The 19,385-nt window shown below is 53.9% G+C and overlaps 1 protein-coding gene across 5 annotated transcripts in view; it reads right to left on the reverse strand.

The window, feature by feature from the left end:
• Window positions 1-432: 432 nt before the first annotated feature.
• SYT2 (synaptotagmin 2) overlaps window positions 433-19,385 on the reverse strand; it is a 201,140-nt gene continuing 182,187 nt past the window's right edge. For all 5 annotated transcript variants that reach the window (XM_039537409.1, XM_039537405.1, XM_039537408.1 and 2 more), the window contains 6 exons: window positions 14,223-14,348; window positions 13,511-13,678; window positions 12,804-12,971; window positions 11,630-11,747; window positions 10,263-10,396; window positions 433-7,897 (listed from right to left, as the gene is read on the reverse strand). In XM_039537409.1, coding sequence (XP_039393343.1) covers window positions 7,691-7,897; window positions 10,263-10,396; window positions 11,630-11,747; window positions 12,804-12,971; window positions 13,511-13,678; window positions 14,223-14,348 — 921 coding nt within the window. In that variant the 3' untranslated portion in view covers window positions 433-7,690. The remainder of the gene's footprint in view (window positions 7,898-10,262; window positions 10,397-11,629; window positions 11,748-12,803; window positions 12,972-13,510; window positions 13,679-14,222; window positions 14,349-19,385) is intronic.

Genomic DNA, 19,385 nt, shown 5'->3' on the forward strand with positions numbered 1-19,385 from the left:
CTCCTAATATTTTGTCCAGTGATTACTGGCTGTCAATTTCATTGCCATGCCTGAGAGCTGGGTGAAGGGGGGTGTGGAGACGCATCTGGGTTTGAGCCTGTTCTCTCCTCCAGCCCCCCTTCAGCTCTTTGATTCTCGCCTCCTTCCTGCTTTCCCGCTCCAGTGCTTGGACAACCATGCTGGAGCAGCAGGGCCCGTGAGTCGTATGTTGCAAGGAAGAGCCCCAGCAAGTGTGAGATTTGCGTTCCCACTGGCTTACGCTGCTGTGGGGCCCTGAGCCTCCCTTAGCGATCTCAGGGCGGGGGCAGAGCAGCTCCGTTGTCCCCAGCTGCAGGGCTGAGGCTGCTCCTCATTGCTCCAGGTAGGAGCAGCAGCCCTGTGGGTGTCTGGGTCCAAGACACGCTAACACAACAGGGATGCCCAGTTGCTGCTTTTAGCTCATTTCTTTAATAAGGAGACAGACATTGTTACAAAATAACAGTTTGACAATAGAGACAGAAACAAGAGAGTCCACACAAGGGCGGTGGGGTGTTGGTGTTAAAAGCAGTTTCCTGCTGGAGTTCAGTGCTGCAGAGACGGGTGCACTGGGGGCGATGCCAGGAGGAGGTTGAGAGCGGGATGATCTCAAGACTGGGGGGGGGGGGGGATTTGTATACAGACCCCTCAGGGGGAAGGGGCAGGAAGGCAGTGCCCAGCCTGGTGCTTGAATGTCCAGTGTTGAAGGCTGAGATCCCTTTCCTTCCCCAAGGCAGCAGAGCAGAGCCATGGGCCTGTGCTCAGGGAGGGTGGGGGGGGACGGACACTGGAGTGAGATGTACCCGTTGCCAGCAGGAATTTCCCAGCTTGTTGCAGCCATGCATGCAGGCCATGAATGCCTGAGATGGCCCCCACTCCCTCCCCAGGGTGAGCTGGCTTCCTCTTGCCTACAGCTCCCTCCCCTGCTGCTTGATCCCAAGCCAGTCACAGCACAGGGGGCAGGGCCGTCCAGCCCTACGTCCCCTGCTGGGCTCGGTCCGGGGCTGAGGACCAGGTCAGTCCTTCGCCTGCTGCAGCCTCGTCCCCTCTGGTTCACCTGTGCTGCAGCAGTAGCAGCCCTCGTTCCCCCTCTTACCTGCCCAGCGACCTTCCCCCCATTGCTGCAGCTTTAGCCACATCTCCCATGAGCCGCTTCAGAGGGGTGGGGTTGGATTCGCTGCACCCCAGCCCTGGGGGGCTGCAGTGGGCGCACACATCCATGGGGGTGAGGGGCACAGGGGGCCATTCTGCTCTTCTCCTCTCAGCTCCTGCATAGCACGAGACAGAGCATCCCTCTTAGGGGAACATCCAGTCTGGATGGAAGCCTCTTAATGCCCCAGGATCCTGGCTCCTCTGTCCCAATGGCTAACAGTGCTCCCTGCTGCGAGCGGGGCTGACGGGTCCCTGGAACAGCCAGCAGCAGCTGTTTGGTTGCAACCCACTCCTGTCTCCCTGGGAGCGGGGAAGGGGACTCGAGAGCTGGTTTAAATGTTACAGCTTGGCCCCACCAATGGCAAGAACTTGAGCGACCTCTATCCCCATGTGGCCCCGCTGTCCAGGGGCTGCACTTGATTCAGAGAGGGGTCGCCCTACCCATCCCTGCTTGGACACAGAGTCCAAACTCTGCTCAGTTGCCCCAGTGCCCCTGGTTGGAGAGGCAGGGTCAGGCTGTGTCAGGAACACTAGCAGGCCCGATCCCAGTCGGCCAGTAATGCATCAGATTCTCTTGGGTCTCTGTCCCCTGAAGAAGCTCATGACACAACGGACAGGGCCTTGGGCTGCATCCGACTTGGGACAGCTAGCACCGAGGAGCTCAGGCCATGCTTGTCTGCTGAAGGAGCTCCAGCATTTGCCCCTGGCGTGTAACAAAGGGATCCCAGCACTTCAAACTGGGCCATTCCAAACCCAGCTGTACGGGGCTCCAGCTTGGCCGTAGCTGCAAGCCAGGGTGAGGACTAACCTCCAGGCCATGGCAAAGGCTAGCGTCCTGAGCCAGCCTTCCCCCAGGACGAGGGGTTGGGAGATCCTTAACAAAACACACGGAGAGACATTACCAAGAGGGGCCAGGAGGACACAGAGGATCACCTATCGGCCCATCCCACTCGAGGATCCTGGCAGGCCGTGGTCTAATATGGCTTCTAAGTTTGCTTTGACAGTAAAATGCATCAACACGGGACGGGACACCAAAGCCACAATGTTGCCGCTACCTGGACATGGCATAAATTCAACAAGATACAGTTTTGCATGTATAGATTACAAGACACACATGAAATTAGCCCCCATACTGGCTTGTTATTTACCCCTCAAATATTTGTGAATGGATCAGGCATGCTTTGTTCCTTATCATTTTTAATTGCTTTTTTTTAAATTGAAAATAAATAGATATTGTTGAGCCTACTGACTTGGGCAATAAAGGTTGGGTTTTTTTTTTAATAGGTCTTGCTCTGTCCTCTTGGGTAAAATAAATCCACTCATGCCACATTTTAAAAATAACTCTGCAGCCTGGGTGTGTCCTGCCCAATGGCTGAGGTGTAACAAAGTGTATGGATTCTGCTCTAACCATGCTGCTATTTACATAGTGGTTATCTGTCATGCATTGTTGGCTGTTAGTAGCTAGCTATAGAGTTATGTAACTACATATACAAGAAGGGATTTGGGTGAGGCTCAGATGGCTTGAGTATGTGGAGGGAGGAGGAGCTTTTTCCCTTAATACTTTTTTTTTAAGTCACAGTTCCCACCCTCTCCTCCCCCCCCCCCCTTTTAAACAGTCCAAGTTAAAAATGTGCCAAATTCAATAGCGCAGGACTCGATGCAGGGGGGTGCATTGTCTACTGCAGAGGAGTTCACGCCTGACAGAGGCCAGTGGAACAGGGAGCAAAATGGGAGGGGGAGAGGGTTGGTGGTGTGTTCCCCTCCCCCCCCACCCATGCCCCACCCAGCAGTTGTGCCCTATGCCAGTCCTAAGCCGGGTGTGTTGAACTCACATTCTGCTCACCCAATTATTCTTTCCTGCTCCCCCTAGTCCACCCTTCGTATTCTCTGTAATAATAAACTGAACGCTAGGCCAGGCAGTGGTTGGCCATGGCATTAGAGGCTGATTTAAGGACCCAACAATGGAAATAAGTAGGATTGGGCAACAGTCCAAGGCCTGGCGTGAAAGCAGAGCCCGTTGGGTTTACTCGTGTGAGTAAATTAACTCGTCTGCTTGTGTCACAGTCACAGAGCTCTGGTGTATTTGTCACCTTGGTTCATAAACCTCCCATTAACCTTTCACTTTCTTGGACCAGCTCTGCTTAGGGACTGGAGGGGGTGGTAGATCTGTGTCTAGCGCAGGCAGACGTACCCCCCTTTCAGAAAAGGGACCACTCCTTAGACCATGTTTGTAACCTGCTGCGGGCTGCTTTGCTCACTTTCCCATCATGCCAAGGCAGCAGGAGCTCTGAGGCAGCCGGGTGCAGCGCTTAGACTCTCTGCTGTGGGGAATCGCTGCCTCTGCTCCTTGGACCTCCTGGCCTTTGCCGTTGTGCAGCAGGATGTACGCTCAGCAGTGAGGCCAGCTTGTGTTTAAAGCTCATGTACAGAGGGCTCCCTCCTACAGTGGTCCCCAGGCACCCTCCGCAGCCTCCTGGCTCTTAGAATGGGAACAAACTTACTCTTCCCTAGTTACGGTTAGTAGGACTGCCAGGCTCATGGGTGCATGGAGGTCTCCTGCTGATTATATATTGAAGCTCCAGCAGGATTTAAAAGGTAAAGGGTTGGGGTATGTGTGTGTGTGGAGTGCACAAATAAAGGATCAATAATTGTCGGAGGGAAAGGGTAGGGTGGAGAGGGGGTTGGGAGTGAAACATTCCCTACTTGTACTAGGGGGTGTGAAACTGACTACCCCTCTCCCCACAACCTAGACTCTCTGGTGAATTCCACCTCCTGTGAGGTGTCCCAGACTCCGTGCCCCTGGCCCCACCAAGGCGTATGGCTCTTGCTCTCCTCACACTCTGCCTACTCACAAAAATACCATTTCAGCAGCTGCGTGGTGCTGTAATCTGCTTCTCTAAACCACAAGCAGTGGGGCTGGAAAGCCAGGGTAGAGGCCAAGGCAGGAGCAGTCCCTCTAGTAAGCTTGCTAGTGGCGTGGCCAGTCACAACCTTCCCTGGGAAGACACGTCCATAGGCCAAGCCACATTGCCAGGAAAACGTAGATGGTAATCGGGGAGATTTGCAAGGATATGCCAGAGCTGGCTGTCATGGGGCTGCAGCGAGGTCCTTTAAGGGATATTATGCAAGAGGGCCAGACTAAAACTGGTTTCCTTTTCTTCTGTGAGCCCAGTCCTGTGTGTGGATGCACATCAGATGCTACTAGCCAATGTGCTAATTCAACCAAAGCAAAGCCACTAACACTGAAGGCCTCTTAGAGACAGTAAATGGGAACCTGGCTTGCTTGGTCTACTCCAGTACAGAGTGGACCGAATGGGGACGGGCTGGTGGTTCCTTTTTGTTACCTCAGGAACTGCTGTAGTGAGGGCATGATGTGAGTCCAGTCCTGGCCCCTAAAAAGGGGGTTAGGGGGGCTCAAGACATTCACTGCTCTTTGGGGGATAAGGGGAATATGGCCTATATCTGGAGAGGCAAAGGAACTGGACTGGATTCATCAGCCAGGCAGCCTTGTGGTAAGCAGCAGATACCGTGACCTTGGGGGCACCTTTGGTCCTTGTTTGGAATGGATTCAGTCTCTCTCAGCTGACGTGCTTCCCCTCTTAGCTGTGTATGATGCTGGAAGGGGGTGAGAGAGAGCACCTCTCCCTCCCCCGCCAGGCCAGCTACTCACCCACCCCACGGGCTTCAGTGACTGAGATTATCTCAAGGGGTTTCATGGCGAAGCCAGACACTGGCTCGCACCCTGGGTGTGCTCCTGGCTGGCATTTACCAGGCTTCCTGTTAGCGCACAACTTCCCCCTGCCCCAGACTTTATAGCAACTCTGGGCCCTGAGACAGGCCCAAATGCCCTTTTTCCTCTCTCAGCCTAATGCCTCGTTAACGCTATGACATGTCACCACTTCAACAGGGCAGAGCATGAGCACCAGAGCCTCAAGGCCTGGCTTCCCCTGGGGTTAGGCTTGGCCCCTGGACCGTGGGAGAACCAAGTTTGAGGCTGACTCAGATTTGATGGCAGCTTTTGCTGAGCGTCCCAGCCTCTGGGCTGTGTTGGAGGGGTGGTGCTGCCTGGTGTGAAAAGACTGGGGCATGGTCTCATTTGTGCCAGGAAGCAAAGGCCTACAGACACACGCTCCCATGTAAGAATGCTGCCCAGGCTCAGGCAGTCTAGACACGTTCATACACATATATCTAGGTAGGGACTTAAACCTGACACTCATACAGCCCAGCTGAGGCCCACTACTACTGAGCTAGAAAGTCAACTGCTTGGGCTGGGACTCTGGCCCAGTGTCAATGGGGGAGAGTGACAGTGCTCAGCTAGGCAATGCTCTCTGGCCCGGTGGTTGAAGCCCAAGCAGGGGTGTGGGAAAGCTTGGTCCCAGGGCCCTATTCCCTTGGCATGCTACCTGGTCACACTGCCCTACTCCCCACTGGCAGAGTTTATAGCCACAACATTTCTAGGAGGCAACTGGGTTTTGGGCACGGACAATATTCTCTAAAGCGACCCACCTGGTTTGAGATGCTCACTGCCTCCACCGCACTCAGCGGGCACCCTAGCAAACTCCCATCCTGGCCATGCCTGGTAAATCACCTAACCACAGGGCTAGCAAGGGACTCCAACACAGCTCCCTTATGTGTCTGTGGAGCCCAATACCTATTTAATTAATTATAACTATAAAGTGAAACAACTTCACCAGGGGAGATTAAGACCTTCCTACCATGAGTTCCCCTGTAGCCCTCTGGTTATGCTTTGCAGCTAGGATCTAGGCAATCCTGGTTTGAGGCTGCCTTCTGACTCAGAGGGAGGAGGGTCTGGTTTGACTTTTAATTACATATTAATTGGCCGACATGCCAGGGACTGACACCCCACCCCCAACTCCCAAAGAGGTGGGAGATCCCTGTTTAAACCTCTTCCCTCTCCCAGGAAGACAATGGCTCCTGCAAAGGAGATGGGATTTAAACAAAGACACCACCCCCAGTCACCTGGGAGAGAGGAAATCCCTGTCCAAACCCCTTCTTAGGGGGCCGAGGGGAGACTGGCACTAGGCTCACCCACAACCCAGGCAAGTACCCTAACCACTGGACCATAGCACAATCCTAACCCTTGGGTGGGCCCACCTAATACTTAATGGAAGTGGCCTAGTGTCAACAGACAAGGACAAGGATAAGAGCACTTAACCGACTCTTCCTCTCAGCAAGCAGAGGCAGGAACTGACCGAGCATGTCCAACATCTCAGGGGCTGGCCCAGACTCCTGAGCTAGAGGCAGCTTCTGACTTTGCTGGGCCCCAATAACAGTCAATTAAAGTGGAACAGCTTCACCCGGAAGGCTGGCGCGAGCTCTCTCGTCACATCGCAGCTCCATTGCCACAGTTGAGCAGCTCACTGCATGAGTCACATGCAGCCATACGGGTAGAAACACTGGGAGGGATTTGTACCTGCCTCACTAACACCCTAGCTCCACCCTCTCAATTTGAGTTCTGAAGACCTTATACCTTAAACCCTCCTCTGGGACATATCTGGCTCTGGACACTTTTAGGTCATGCATCTTCAGAATACGTACAGTAGTGCAACGTGTTATGGGACATGTATGCAAATCCTCTCAGAGCTGCTTGCGTTTAAGACATTGTTTAGCCTATATGGATGGCTTTAAGCAGCCATTTTGGTAAATCAGCCTCGATTCTGCCTGATTGGGTGGGCCTGTCTCAAGTCCAGCTGCTACTGTAAGCCTGCCTCGCAATGGTCATTTGCATAAATATCCCATGATGCTGTTTTTCAAAACCAAGACTCGCTTGTGCTCTGTCTTGCACTGAGATTGGAATTGTGAATGTTCAGTTATCAAAGACATGCACCCGCGGTATAACCGTGCCCCTTCTCTGGCAATCAGACGGGGGGCTGCAAGGTTCAATACCCTACCTAGCTAAGGGTCTGTATGCCCAGCAATGCACCTGTCGCACCAGAAGAAACTAAACCTTAAGATATTCGATGGAGCCTTGGACGTTCCAATCCCAACGTGGCTGCTCTCTCGCTTCTCTGGGCAGCTGATGGGAGTCAAAGCAGTCGCACGAAGGCACCCAGATGTTCATCACAGCTCTTCTCCACCGACCCGCCTAGGCCAGCTGTACATATCCCCAAAGCAAGCACAGTGTATCTGGTCAACTCACATTTTCAGGCTCAGCTGAAGGTCCCAGTGTAAAACCGAAGAGAAAGGAAGACAATGCCCTGCCATGGCCTGGCGCCTCTGGGACCCACGGCAGAAGCTGGCTTTACGCTTTCAAAGAACAGCACGTAGAAACGATGAGACATGCAGCGGAAGGAAGCAACTTTGCAGAATGAAAAGAACCATCCCTGTCTTTAACCAGTTCCCCTGACAGTGCTCAGGACTGTCTGGAAACCCTTCCACAGTCACCAAAGGGTAGTGCAGCTTAAAACAAAATGGAAGCAAAAACCAAAAGTTACATAACTGAGGTATTGATAGCTCTGGGGCGCTTAGAATGTCCGTAGATTATGCTGGGCTATGGAGCTTCCTATTTGTTCTTCCCAAGCGATGCATCCACCTCTTCTTCCGGCTTCAGGGAGTGCCACTGGGCAATGGGCCGTCTGGGGTTTGCCAGCATGTCGGACCAATGCCGCAGCTCCGTGCCACTGGCGTTGGAGCCAACAAATACTTTGCCGATGGCTTCATTCTTCCCCAGCTTGTCATAATCCAGGACAGTGATCACCACCTGCACTTTCTGGGGTACACAGAAACACTGTGTTATTACCAACATTGCAGCTGCAAAATGGCCTGATGCCACTGAGAACCCAGTGAGAATCTATTGTAGACAAGCTTCCCCTGCAGCTGGGAGATGAGTACCAGCCTGGCCAATGATGCCCGATGGATCTGAGCATCTGTTCCCATGGGAACCATGTTCCCAGCTCCCCCAGGCAGCTAGGCAAAGCTCACCGTGTATCTTCAGACAGCTCTCCCTGCTCATTTTAGAGGCAATGGATATTAAAGGGGCAGGTCTGTCCTGAAAAGGGGCTATGTAATATTGACAGAACATCTGCTCCCCATGTTCGAGTTTAGCTTCTGAAGCAAGTTCTCTCTCTTCCTCGAGCTAGGCACAGCTGATGCAGCTAAGGGCTTATCCACACCCAAATGTTGCACCATTTTAACTCCACCGGTACAGTTAAAGTGTTACAACCCCCCCAGCATGGATGCTGTGATAACAGTATAAAGGTGCTAATACCAGCATCGCTAAACCTGTAGGCTGGGTGAAGGCACCTTTATACCGGAGTAATTGCACCCATCCTACGGCTTGTGCTGGTATAACTATCTCAGTTTAAAAAAAAAAAAAAAATCGCACCCCCCGACCAGCAGAGTTATACCAGGCCAAAAGCTGTTGTAGAGCAGGCCTGGGTTCCCCTTGGTTACACTCTGCACACCATTAAAGGGAACATGGCTGCAGCAGGGAAGGGTGTCACCGAGGTCAGAGCATGATGGGGCCAGGGCTGTGCTGGGGGCCTCAGGGGCAGTGTGTGAAGGGGATGGGGCTGTGCAGGGGGCCAGAACCACATGGGGGCTGCCGAGGGCAGAGTGCAGTGGGCTCCAAGGGCAGCAGATGAAAAGACCAGGGCCACGTGGGGGACACCGAGGGCAGTGGGGATGGGGGGTCACCAATGGCCTCATTTGCCCAGAAGAGCCTTTCATTACAGGCGATGAAGCAAGAGGTGAAAAGGACCCAGCTTGACTTGCTTAGGGTCCTAAATATGCATGCAGGTGCTTAGCTTTACGTCCCTCCTTTGAGCCATTTGGCCTCAGATCCCAGGCTTGGGGGTTTGCAAGGCTGGCAGGCCAGGAGAAAACTCAACTTTCTGCGTGGAACCTGGGCAGGTCGGCCCTGGAGCAGCTGAGACACAATAGCACAGGGCCTCTATTCTAGCCGTGCTTTGAGCAGCACCAGTGTCTTTGTCTCACTAGCTCTGCCGCTCTGCCCTCTGGCTGCCCTTAGCACAGGTTATTTCTGAAGGTGGTGATGGACCTTACTGGTGGGAGTAACCCTCGCTGCAGGTGGCTAAGGACTTGTGGTTGTAATTTGCAACAAGGGGGTTCATTGCAGAGATATGGAGCAGTCACAACTTCGGCCGAGGCCAATGGGAGCTCCTGCTCAGAACTAGCATGTATGAAATGCTGGCTCCCATCTCTCCATCTCCTCCACTGCTCAGGGGGTCGATGTGTCTAGATTGGGGCGGGCAAACTTTTTGGCCTGAGGGCCACATCGGGTTTCTAAAATTGTATGGAGGGCCAGTTAGTGTGGCCCGGCCCTGCCCCCTATCCAACACTCCCTCCTTCTCACCCCCTGACAACTCCCCCTTGGACTCCTGCCCCATCCACCCCTCCCTGTCCCCTGACCACCCCCCGCCACCCAATCCAACCCCTCCTCTCATTCCTGATGCCCCCCCCCGGGACCCCTGCCTCATCCAACCACCCCTTCTCCCTGTCCCCTGACCGCACCCAGAACCCCTACTCCTGACTGCCCCACGCCACCCCATCTAGCCCCCTTCCTGACTGCCCCCGGGACCCCGCCCCCATTCAAGCCCCCTGTTCCCTGCCTTCTGACCGCACCGACCCCTATCCACACCCCCACCACCTGACCACCACCCCAAACTCCCCTGCTCTGTATCCAACCCCCCCTGCTCCCTGTCCCCTTACTGCGCTGCCTGGAGGACGGGTGGCTGGCGGCGCTACAGCCGCGCCGCCCAGAGCACCAGGACAGGCAGCCGCGCCGCCCGGCTGGAGCCAGCCACGCCACCACACGGCACAGAGAACTGGGTCAGGCTGCGGCTCTGCAAGAGCCTTGAACCAGCGGCACAGCATGCTGAGACTGTGGGGGAGGGGCCGGGGCCTAGCAGGAGGGTCCTGCAGGCCGTAGTTTGCCCACCTCTGGTCTAGATCATCTGAAGGGCTGGGTGGTCACTTTATATGGGTGGATGTCATGAGGGAAGGGTCTGATCCCTCCAATCAGAGGATCCCAACTCAGTCATGTGAGCTGTCACACTCACCCGTCTCTATGCCCCACCCCAAATCTCCCAAGATGAGAATTTTGGCTCAGGAACCTGTATCTGCTCAAAGGGGATCTCGAAGCTGAAGGACTCATTGAAGTAAGGGTTCAGGGTCTTCTTCTTCACAGTGGTCTTCTTCTTCTTCAGCCTCTTGCCATTCTGCATCAGGTGGATCTTCACATACGGATCTGCAGGGAGAGCCCAAAGCAGGAGAGGTCAGAGCCAGCCCTACCTGTGGGCATACAAGAGCACAGAGACTGTAGAGGGCAGGGTAGCCAGGCTGGATTTATCTGTGACTTGCGGGTATGAACTGGCAGAGTGCATCATGCAATATAGTGACCTGCTGTCAAATCAGGAGCAGGCAGGAACAATAAGCAGACTCCATTTCTCTATCTGGCTACTGTTAAGTACCTACACGGGGGGAAGATACCTGAGAGCACAGGGGCCTTCAATCTAGCAGACAGCTCGGGTCCTGCCAGGAAGACGGGCAGCCGTGATGGAAGCTGTACCTGTTGCAGCTGCTCCCGAACAACCACTTGGGCTTGATTCCTGTGTCTTGGGAACTCCTTGACCCCAGAGCGAGCCATGTCCACGTTCCTTTACATTGAGGTCAGTGCATTCACAGGCAATGGGGAGCCCAGCCCCACAGAAAGTCAAAGGGCACACTGGGAGCAAGACCCGCTCCCTCCCTTGGGGCTGGGGGGGCAGCCACCCGCAGAGGTGATGGCCTCAAGACAATAAGATGAAGGCTACTGGAGCACTGTTTTGCAGAGGGAGCTCTCTGACCCTCTGTTCCTAAAGCTCATGCTTCAAGCCAGTCGCCTGCAGACGTGAGGGAGGAATCTCCCCCCCCCCAATGTATGCGGAGGAGTGGTCTCCGTCCTTTGAAGCAGCAAGGATGGCCACGGCTGGAGACGGGACATTGGGTGGGGTGAGCCAGGGCTCTGAGCTGGCATTGATCATTCTCTCTCTCAGGTGCTTGAGTGCAGTGTGTGGCTCACTTGCCAGGATTATCTGGGTCTCTCTCACATAATCAGTTCCCTGCCATTGCAGGGGCCTTGTGCACTGGTGCACCTCAGACCCCCCTGTTCTCTGTCGGTGGCACAACAGTCTGGTCTCCTCTGGGCTGGAACACTTGGAGCTAATTTCGGTTGTTGGGTTTAAGGTGCGGGTGCTGGGTGGTCTGTGAGCTACAGGAGCTCAGACTAGATGATCTGTGTGGTCCCTTCTGGCCTTAAGCTGTATGACTCCATAACCCCACCAGACACAGCACTCAGCACTTGAGTTTCTGATTTAAAGGTGCTGAGCCCTAGGCAGGAATTCTGCCGGGGAGGGGGAAGGGGGGTTAGTCAGCAGCGGGATTGGGCTGGTGTGCTGGCTCAGGAGCACCATCTGGTGCTGGAAGGTGGCTCTGCTCTTACCTGAGAGACCCCCGACGTCCATCTTTTTCAGGTTCTTGGCTTCCAGGATGCAGACAGTGAGTTTCCCAGCAGTGGGCACGTACCGTAGCGAGATGCAGATATCTCCCAGCTTCTCCGGCTGTGGAGCAAGGGGGAAAGCAGAGGTCAGTGCTTTTCCGTGCCCTGGTATCCTGGGATATTTGCACTGAGAATCAATCCCTCAGGAAACTATGGGAGGAGATCCAAGAACCCCTTCACCCATCGAGCTAGCCCCTGCATTGGACACCGCTCTGCATCACTGGTGCAGGCCGGCAGGAGGTCCATGACAGAGCCAGTCCCCAGCTGGTGGGAGAGGCCAAATCAATTCTAGCAGTTTTTACCAGTTTTAAGGCAGGGCTTTTGCACAAGGAAGACACCTTGCCGTCGACAGCGGGACCTGAGTTCTGTGCAGGTCTCAGAGCCCATGTTAAATTGGGGTTCCTCCCCATTACAGGGCCCCCCAGCTCAACATGAACTGACACCCAGAGTAGTATTTACCAGCTCCTGCCGTCAGACCACTGTACCAACAGTTCTGAGTTCGGTCTTGCAACTCTTCCCGTGAGGTCACTATCATTAATCCCACTGTGCAACTGGGGAAACCAAGGCACAGAGGGGTGGTAACATGGCAAAGTCAGACCTAAAACCCAATTCTGCTGACTGCCAGGCACATCACCCCACCACTTCTTTCTTCCTTAGCATTCATCAATGGAGCCTCCCATTTCCTGGGAGGTCCATAAGCATTATACTGACTTAGCGAGGCTAAGTGACTTCCCAAGGTCACACACCATGGCACTGGCGGACCTGGCAATAGAACCCAGGAGTCCTAACATGTAGCTGCGAGACCCGACTCCCTTGCCAGAGCTGGGAATAGACCCCAGGACCTTTGTCCCTTGCTCCCACCACTAACCTACTCTCCTGCAGGTTATCAATCTCCCATTGCAGGATGGATCCTCTTCTCCCCGCATCTCCCCCCAGTACTTGCCTGCAAAGGCAACTCTTATAAGGACCTTGAAAGCACAGCCCACCCTTGAAAGCACAGCACAGCCCTCAGCGGCTGCCTGATGAGCCCAAATCCTGACACTTTGCAGCACATTTTCTGAACCCACTTCCTGCTGGCCAGACACCGCCCTCCCCTCACCTTGCCCTCCCATCTCACCTCCTCCTTCTCGCCGCCCTGCAGGTCTCTCCACTCCTCAATGGGCTGGCCCAGGTCCACTGTGTTCATGGGTACCTTGACCTCCCCAATGATGTCGTGCTTGGAGAAGCGATCAAAGTCGTAGATGGCCATCACCAAGGTTTTCCCGCCCAGCTCTTGGTAGGGAACCTGTTATGAAGAAGGACCCTTGCAAACCATTGCCATAGCCACATGGGGCCTGGTGTAAGGAAGGATCTGATTGGCTGATGAAGGATCCGACAAGCGCTCATGCACCGCAGTGACTAAGGCTGGGACCTCTTCACTGGTTCTTGCAATGAGGGGCCAGAATTGCTGTGTCAGAGCAATAGCAACGCTCAGTCACACAGCTGCATATGTAGTGCAAGTCAAGGGCTCTGGTTGGTACTTATAACTTTGCAATCTGGGCAACTGCTTTGGTTCTCATTCAACATGCTGGTAAATTATTTACTGGGGGCAGCCCCTCTAGCAGGGGAGGTGCAGTTCCTGATGGGGGCATGGTGGGGGCAGGGGCAGAAGGCTGGAAGACAGACAGGAGTTCTGCCCTTCCCTTCCGACAGTATTACACTGCCTTAACAGCAAGGCTAACCATGGCAATGGCAGACCTGGGAATAGAACCAGGACAACTGTCCCCTGCAGGACAGAGTGGGGACTGGGGACCATTGTGCTGGGGGAACTGGAAAGGGTCTCACCTTGAAGACGAAGGTCTCATTGAAGGCCGGGTTGAGGGTCTTCTTCTGCACTTTGGTCTCGTATTTCTTCTTCTTGTCCGGGAGCAAGAAGACTTTGACATACGGGTCCGAGGTGCCGCCCATATCCAGCGCCGGGAGCTCAGCCGCTTGGAGAATGCCCACCGTCAGCTGGAGGGGGAAGAGCGATGTTTCCCTCAGTGAGACGGCTCAGCAAGACGCTGCTCCCACTCCATACTGCATGGAAAAGATCCCCAGTGGATCTTCCAGCTCCACGTTCCCTCTGCCCCTGGCCAGTCAGGGACGGTGCTTGGTCACCCTCCCCCAGACCCTGCTGCAGCTGGGGGCGGGAGATCACTTGCTGAGCCATGTATTCCCACAGACGGTGCTCTCTCTGTGCTGACAGTGGGCCTGCCAGCTCTGGGCTCAGGGCCCAGTGGAGAGGCACCTTCCATCCATCTTCCCCTTCCTCACATCCCAGGGTGCTTGGGGAGTGCTAGAAGGGGCCCTTTCAAAGGGCACGTGAGACAATCATGGTGAGGATAAATTTCCTCCCCACATCTCTGCCCTTTGTAGGTACCTGTGCCACTCAGAGGCTAGTGTTCACCCTGTGCTCTTTGACTGGAGTTTCCAAGGGTGAGTCCTTCACTTGGACCCTCTCCCCACAGCCCTCCCACACTGCCCTGCCTAACCTCCCCTCTCCTGCCCATGTCACCTGGTTAGCCTGGAAATCATAGTCCAGCGAGAACTGCAGCTTGCCCAGGTTCTCTGGCTCCTTCTCTTCCTCCTCGCCTTCTCCCTCCGTCAGGCCCATCTCCGCGTCGTCATCGTCCTGTTTGTTCTGCAGAGGACACAGAGCCTGCCTGCTCAGCTACGAGGCTTCAGACCCTGCCAGCCGATCACACGCACACAGCTCTTCCCCGGCTCGGTGCCTCGGGGATTCCCAGCCTCAGAATTCATGCACCAGTGTCACCGACTGAGAGGAGGCAGGAGGCTGAACTGGGGTTCCGTTCAGTGGACTCCCCAGAGACACTACCACCCTCTACTGGAGAGACGGCAAGACCCTGCTCTACTGTGTAACTGGAGCCTGAACACACGGAGCTTTGGGAGCAGAAGGACCTGAGATCTAGCTGCCCTGATGGCTGTGCAGCCCTGGCAGCATAGCAATGGCTGGGAAGTAATGGATCTGTTACAGAAAACAGCACTGCCGGGAAAGCAGGCATGGGAGAAGCCACTGCAAAGCAGGGAGGTCACTGGGTGGTCAGCACTGGCCAGACATAAAGGGGAGAGAGAGGTTACTTGCTTCCTATGGTAACTGGAGTTCTCTGCGATGTCTTGTCCCAGTGGGTGCTCCACGGGAGGATGTGCACGCACTCGGGCACTCTTGACTAGAGATTTATTTAATTAGCAGTGTCTGAGGGTCTGTGCCTGTGCCATATGCCTCCTCATGCTCCAGCATGAGGGCACATAGATAGGAGTGGACCCGCACCACTCCGGTTCCTTCTCAACCTCACAGAAGCAGAGGGAAAGGAGGGCAGTGGGTGAAGCACCCATAGGGACAACACATTTTGAAGAATTCCAGTTACTGTCCAAGGAAAGTAACCTCCCCTTCTTCTTGGAGTTATTGTCCCCATGGGTGCTCCACGAAAGGAGGCTCCAGCGCAGTACCTCAGTGAGGAGGTGGTGCTGAAGAGGCAGTTTCAGTGCAGAGTTTAGAACAGCTTCACCAATGGCTGCGTCCCCTCTGGAGGCACATACTAAGGCATAGGGGTGTGAGAATGTGTCCTTGAGGGGGCCCTTTCTCAGGAGGGCTGTGGGCACGGATTGAGCCCTAGTGGAATGAGCAGAGACTTTAGAAGGGATGCACTCATAGCATGCCAGAATACACCTCAAAGCCCATTTAGATTGTCTCTGGGTAGAAACAGAGGGACCACTCATCCTCTCAGCAAAGAAGATGAAGAGCCTGGGGGAAACCCTGAAAGGTACAGTCCTGTGTAGGTAGAGGGCCAGAGCTTTTCTTGTGTCCAGAGTATGGAGACTGGCCTCTTGCCTCAAAGACTGAGGGTTAGGATAAAAGATCAGTAGTTGGATGTCCTGACCAATATGGAACTCCGACGAAACTTTAGAGAGGAAACAAGGTATCTGTCAGGACAGAACACTGTGTATGGTGGCCCCTAATTCACCTACCCTCCTGGCCGTGAGGAATGAAGTCTTGAAGGGCAGATAGAGGAACAAACAGGTTCCCAAGGATTCAAAAGGAAGCCCTCTTAACACATGAAGCACTAAATTGAGGTCCCAGAGTGGAGCAGCCTCCTGCACTGGAGGAAACAAGTTAAGGAGGCCCTTAGAAATGTTGCAGTTGTAAGATGTGTGAAGATCAAGAATCCTTCAACTGGCTGGTGAAATGCTGTGAGAGCAGCTAGGTGAACTTTGACCGAACTCAGGGAGAGACCCAGCAATTTCAGGTTTAACGGGCAGTCAAGTGAAGACTTGGCAGGGGACATGGAGCAACGAGAGCACCAAATCCAGAAACGCTGCCACTTCTGCACGTAAGTCTTTCTTGTGGTGGGCTTCCTGCTATTCACCAGAACTGTTTGGACTGCAGGAGGACACTTCTGCTCTAAGCCCAGAAGCCATCGAGGAGCCAGGCCTTGAGAGATTGGGGTGGGTTGTATAGCCCAACTCCTGTGTCAGGATGTCTGTCAACAGAGGGAGGCGAAGAGGCAGACACAGTGAAAGACAAGTCAGAGCCAGGAACCATAGTTGTCTTGGCCACACCTGGGCTCTGGGACTGATCACTGCTCTTTATTGTTTCAACTTTTTCAGGACTGTGCAGCAGGAGAATTGGGGGATAAGTGTATAGCAGACCTCTAGGCTAAGGGGCACAGAGAGCATCTCCCTTTTTGAGTAGAAATATCAGAACTTTGTACTGAAAGGGCATCATAAAAAAGTCTACCTGCAGAAGACCCCAGGTAAGGCAGATCTTACAAAAGACCGAATCATTCAGTTCCCGCTCATGGTCTTGATGGAAGAATCTGCTCGATGAATGTACAATGGTGTTCTGCAGTGCTGGCAGACAGACGGGCTGTGCACCAGTTCCACAGCTTTACCAACTCTTTGCATAAGGACCGGGATTTGCTCCTCGTTGGTGGTTTATATAGTACTTGCCTACTCAGTTGCATAACATCACTCTGACCAAATGGCATAACGGACTGCTTGGAGTTCAAAGACATCGATGTGAAGTAACAACTCCCAAGGAGAACCACCTGCCTTGAGCTGTATTCTTGTAGAGGTGAGCGCCTCAGCCTGGGAATGAGGTGTCCATGGTAATGACGTGAGCAGAAGGTGGGCGTGAGGATTTTTCCACCAAGAGAGGGAGCCAAGTCCCATCAGAGGCACGGATACTCCTCCGGACACAATGTGTGTGTTGGGGGGATAGGCTGTCTTGAGCCAAGCTTGAAGGGACCAGGAGCGCCGTCTTGCATGGGAGTTTCATGTGTCCACAGTTGAAGGCAAGCCCTCGCTGCAGTTCGTGAGCTTTGTTGTGGTGTGGAGATCTGGCTGGACATAGTGGCAAACCTGTCTGCAGGTAGATACGATCTGGCTGCCACAGAGTCTGATAAAGCCTATGCGTTACACAAGTATCAAAGGCGATTGCTCTATATGTAGGTCAAGGCCCAGGGAGTGGAAAAGGGCTAGGGCCTGATTGGTAGCGGACTGCACCTTGAGCAAAGAATGACCCTTAAGGAGCCAGTCCCCAATAGGGGAGGATGATTTCCCCCAAAGGCGGTCTGCTACGACGGAGAGGACCTTCTTAAAGACTCTCAAGGCAATTGACACAGTACCGGTAGTGTGTGGTCCCCACTACAAATCTGAGGAAGTGCCAGCACTCTGAGTGCATGGCAACATGAAATTAGGCATCCTGGAAGTCGAAGGTGATGAACCAGCCCCCGGGATCTAATGATGGAATAACTCCTGTAAGGGTGACCGTCCTGAATGCTGCACCTGAATATGCAGTGTTTAGAACCAAAAGGTCTAGAATCAGTCGCCACCCTCCTTTTCTTTTGGGGCCAGGAATAGAATCCCTTTCTGACAAAGCCCAAGGGAACAGGCTCTAATCACCCCCAGTTGCAGGATGGATTTCACCTCCTGCTTTAGGAGCCCCTCATGAGAAGGGTCCCTGAACAGGCAGAGGGAGGAGGAGGGAAGGGGGCCATGGAGCTGAAATGGATGGAGTAGCCCATCAAAATCACCTCCAGTACCATTTGTCTGAGGTGACATGCTCCCAGAAAGGGAGAAAATGGGCAAACTGTCCCCACAGGGTGGGTGGATGGAGGGTTGATGCAGCTGAAGATCCAATGGGGAGAGCTTTTGGTCCTTGACTAATGGGTCAAAATGGTTGTTTGGATGAGGTAGCCAACTGAGAGGTGATGGTGGAAGATGGGCCTTTCTTATGTAGCCTGGGCCTCTTTTTAGGCAGCTCAACCAAACTTCGGGGGCCTGAGAGTACACAGGACATGAGTGTTGCCTTGTCTGAGGCTTGCTATATCTTCTCTTTGTAGATGGTGCCCATGTGCCAAGAGATCACAATATTGCCTTAAGTCCATGGCATCACTAAAAAGTTTAGGCCCTTTAAAAGGTCGGTCTTCCACAGTGTTTTGTACCTCCGTGGGCAGGCTGGAGGACTGGAGCCCGGAGGCACAGGGCATGACTACAGCAGTAGCCATAGAGCACCAGGCTGTATGTGCCACGTAAGGGAAGCCTGCAGCAACACCTTCATGATTGTCTGACCCTCTGTCATAAGAGCTGGACACGGCTCTCTCTTGTCCTGAGGCGACAAATCAGTCCAATGGGAAAATTTAGAACAATTTGTAAAGTCACCTTTCGCCATCAGGGCTTGATAGTTGGTGACTCTGAATTGAAGGGAGGCCTTTGAGTAGCTGATAGAACCTAGAAGGTCCAGCCATTTAAGCTCCTTATCAGTTGGTGCTGATGTGAAGCAACAGTGCCTACTTCTCTCATGGGCAGTGTTGATGGCCAGAGAATTAGGTGTGGGATAGGGGAACAGGTGCTCCAAACCTTTGACTAGGACATAATATTTTTGATCTGCCCTCTTGCAGGTGGGTGGGATGGCAGCCGAAGTCTGCCACACTGCACAGGCTGGTGTCAGTAGGGCCTCGTTGACAGGTTAGGTTCCCCTGCCCTGAGGGGAGGCATGCAGGATGTCCACCACCGAGTCCTGCTGATCCTGGACTTCCTCCAGAGGAATCTATAAAGCCTCCACTACGTGCTTCAGAGGGTCCTCAAAGGCCTTGAATCATTCATGTAGGACGGTGGAGGGGGCATAGCTGCCTCATCTGGGGAGGAAGAGGATGGTGGTGTCTTCTCCTCTGTTTTCAATGGTGGGTCTTCTTGAGGAGGACGAGGAGGGTCCTGAGGATGTTATTGGCCAAGAATCTTGGTGGATCCTCTTGTGTGAAGACACCCAGTAGACTTAGTCCCTGCTAGGGGCCCAATGGCTCAAAAAAGCCCTCTTGGGAGGGGCATAAAAGGAGCAGGGCCCCAGAAGTGTTCCTGCCAGTGCTGATGGGTCATGCATAAGCTGGTTCCTGGCATCTCATCCTCAGGGAATGTCAAGGGAGGGAGGGTGAAATGGGTCGGTGGGGGAGCCTTGAATGGATACCTCTGAATCAAAGGAAGTGTCCTCTCCCATGTTTGGTGGTGGAGCTAGTGAAGTTAGTACCAGGCTTGGATCGGTACTGGAGGACGAACTGGCAATTGTGATGGTGCCAGTGGGTGAGCATTTATATGAGGCTGTGGCAGATGTGTTGGTTCCAGTTGGCATGCGGGTGCCAGTGGGAAAGTCTTCCCAGTACCC

This window comes from Mauremys reevesii, linkage group 4, assembly GCF_016161935.1.
Source record: "Mauremys reevesii isolate NIE-2019 linkage group 4, ASM1616193v1, whole genome shotgun sequence".
Lineage (NCBI taxonomy): Eukaryota > Metazoa > Chordata > Testudines > Geoemydidae > Mauremys > Mauremys reevesii.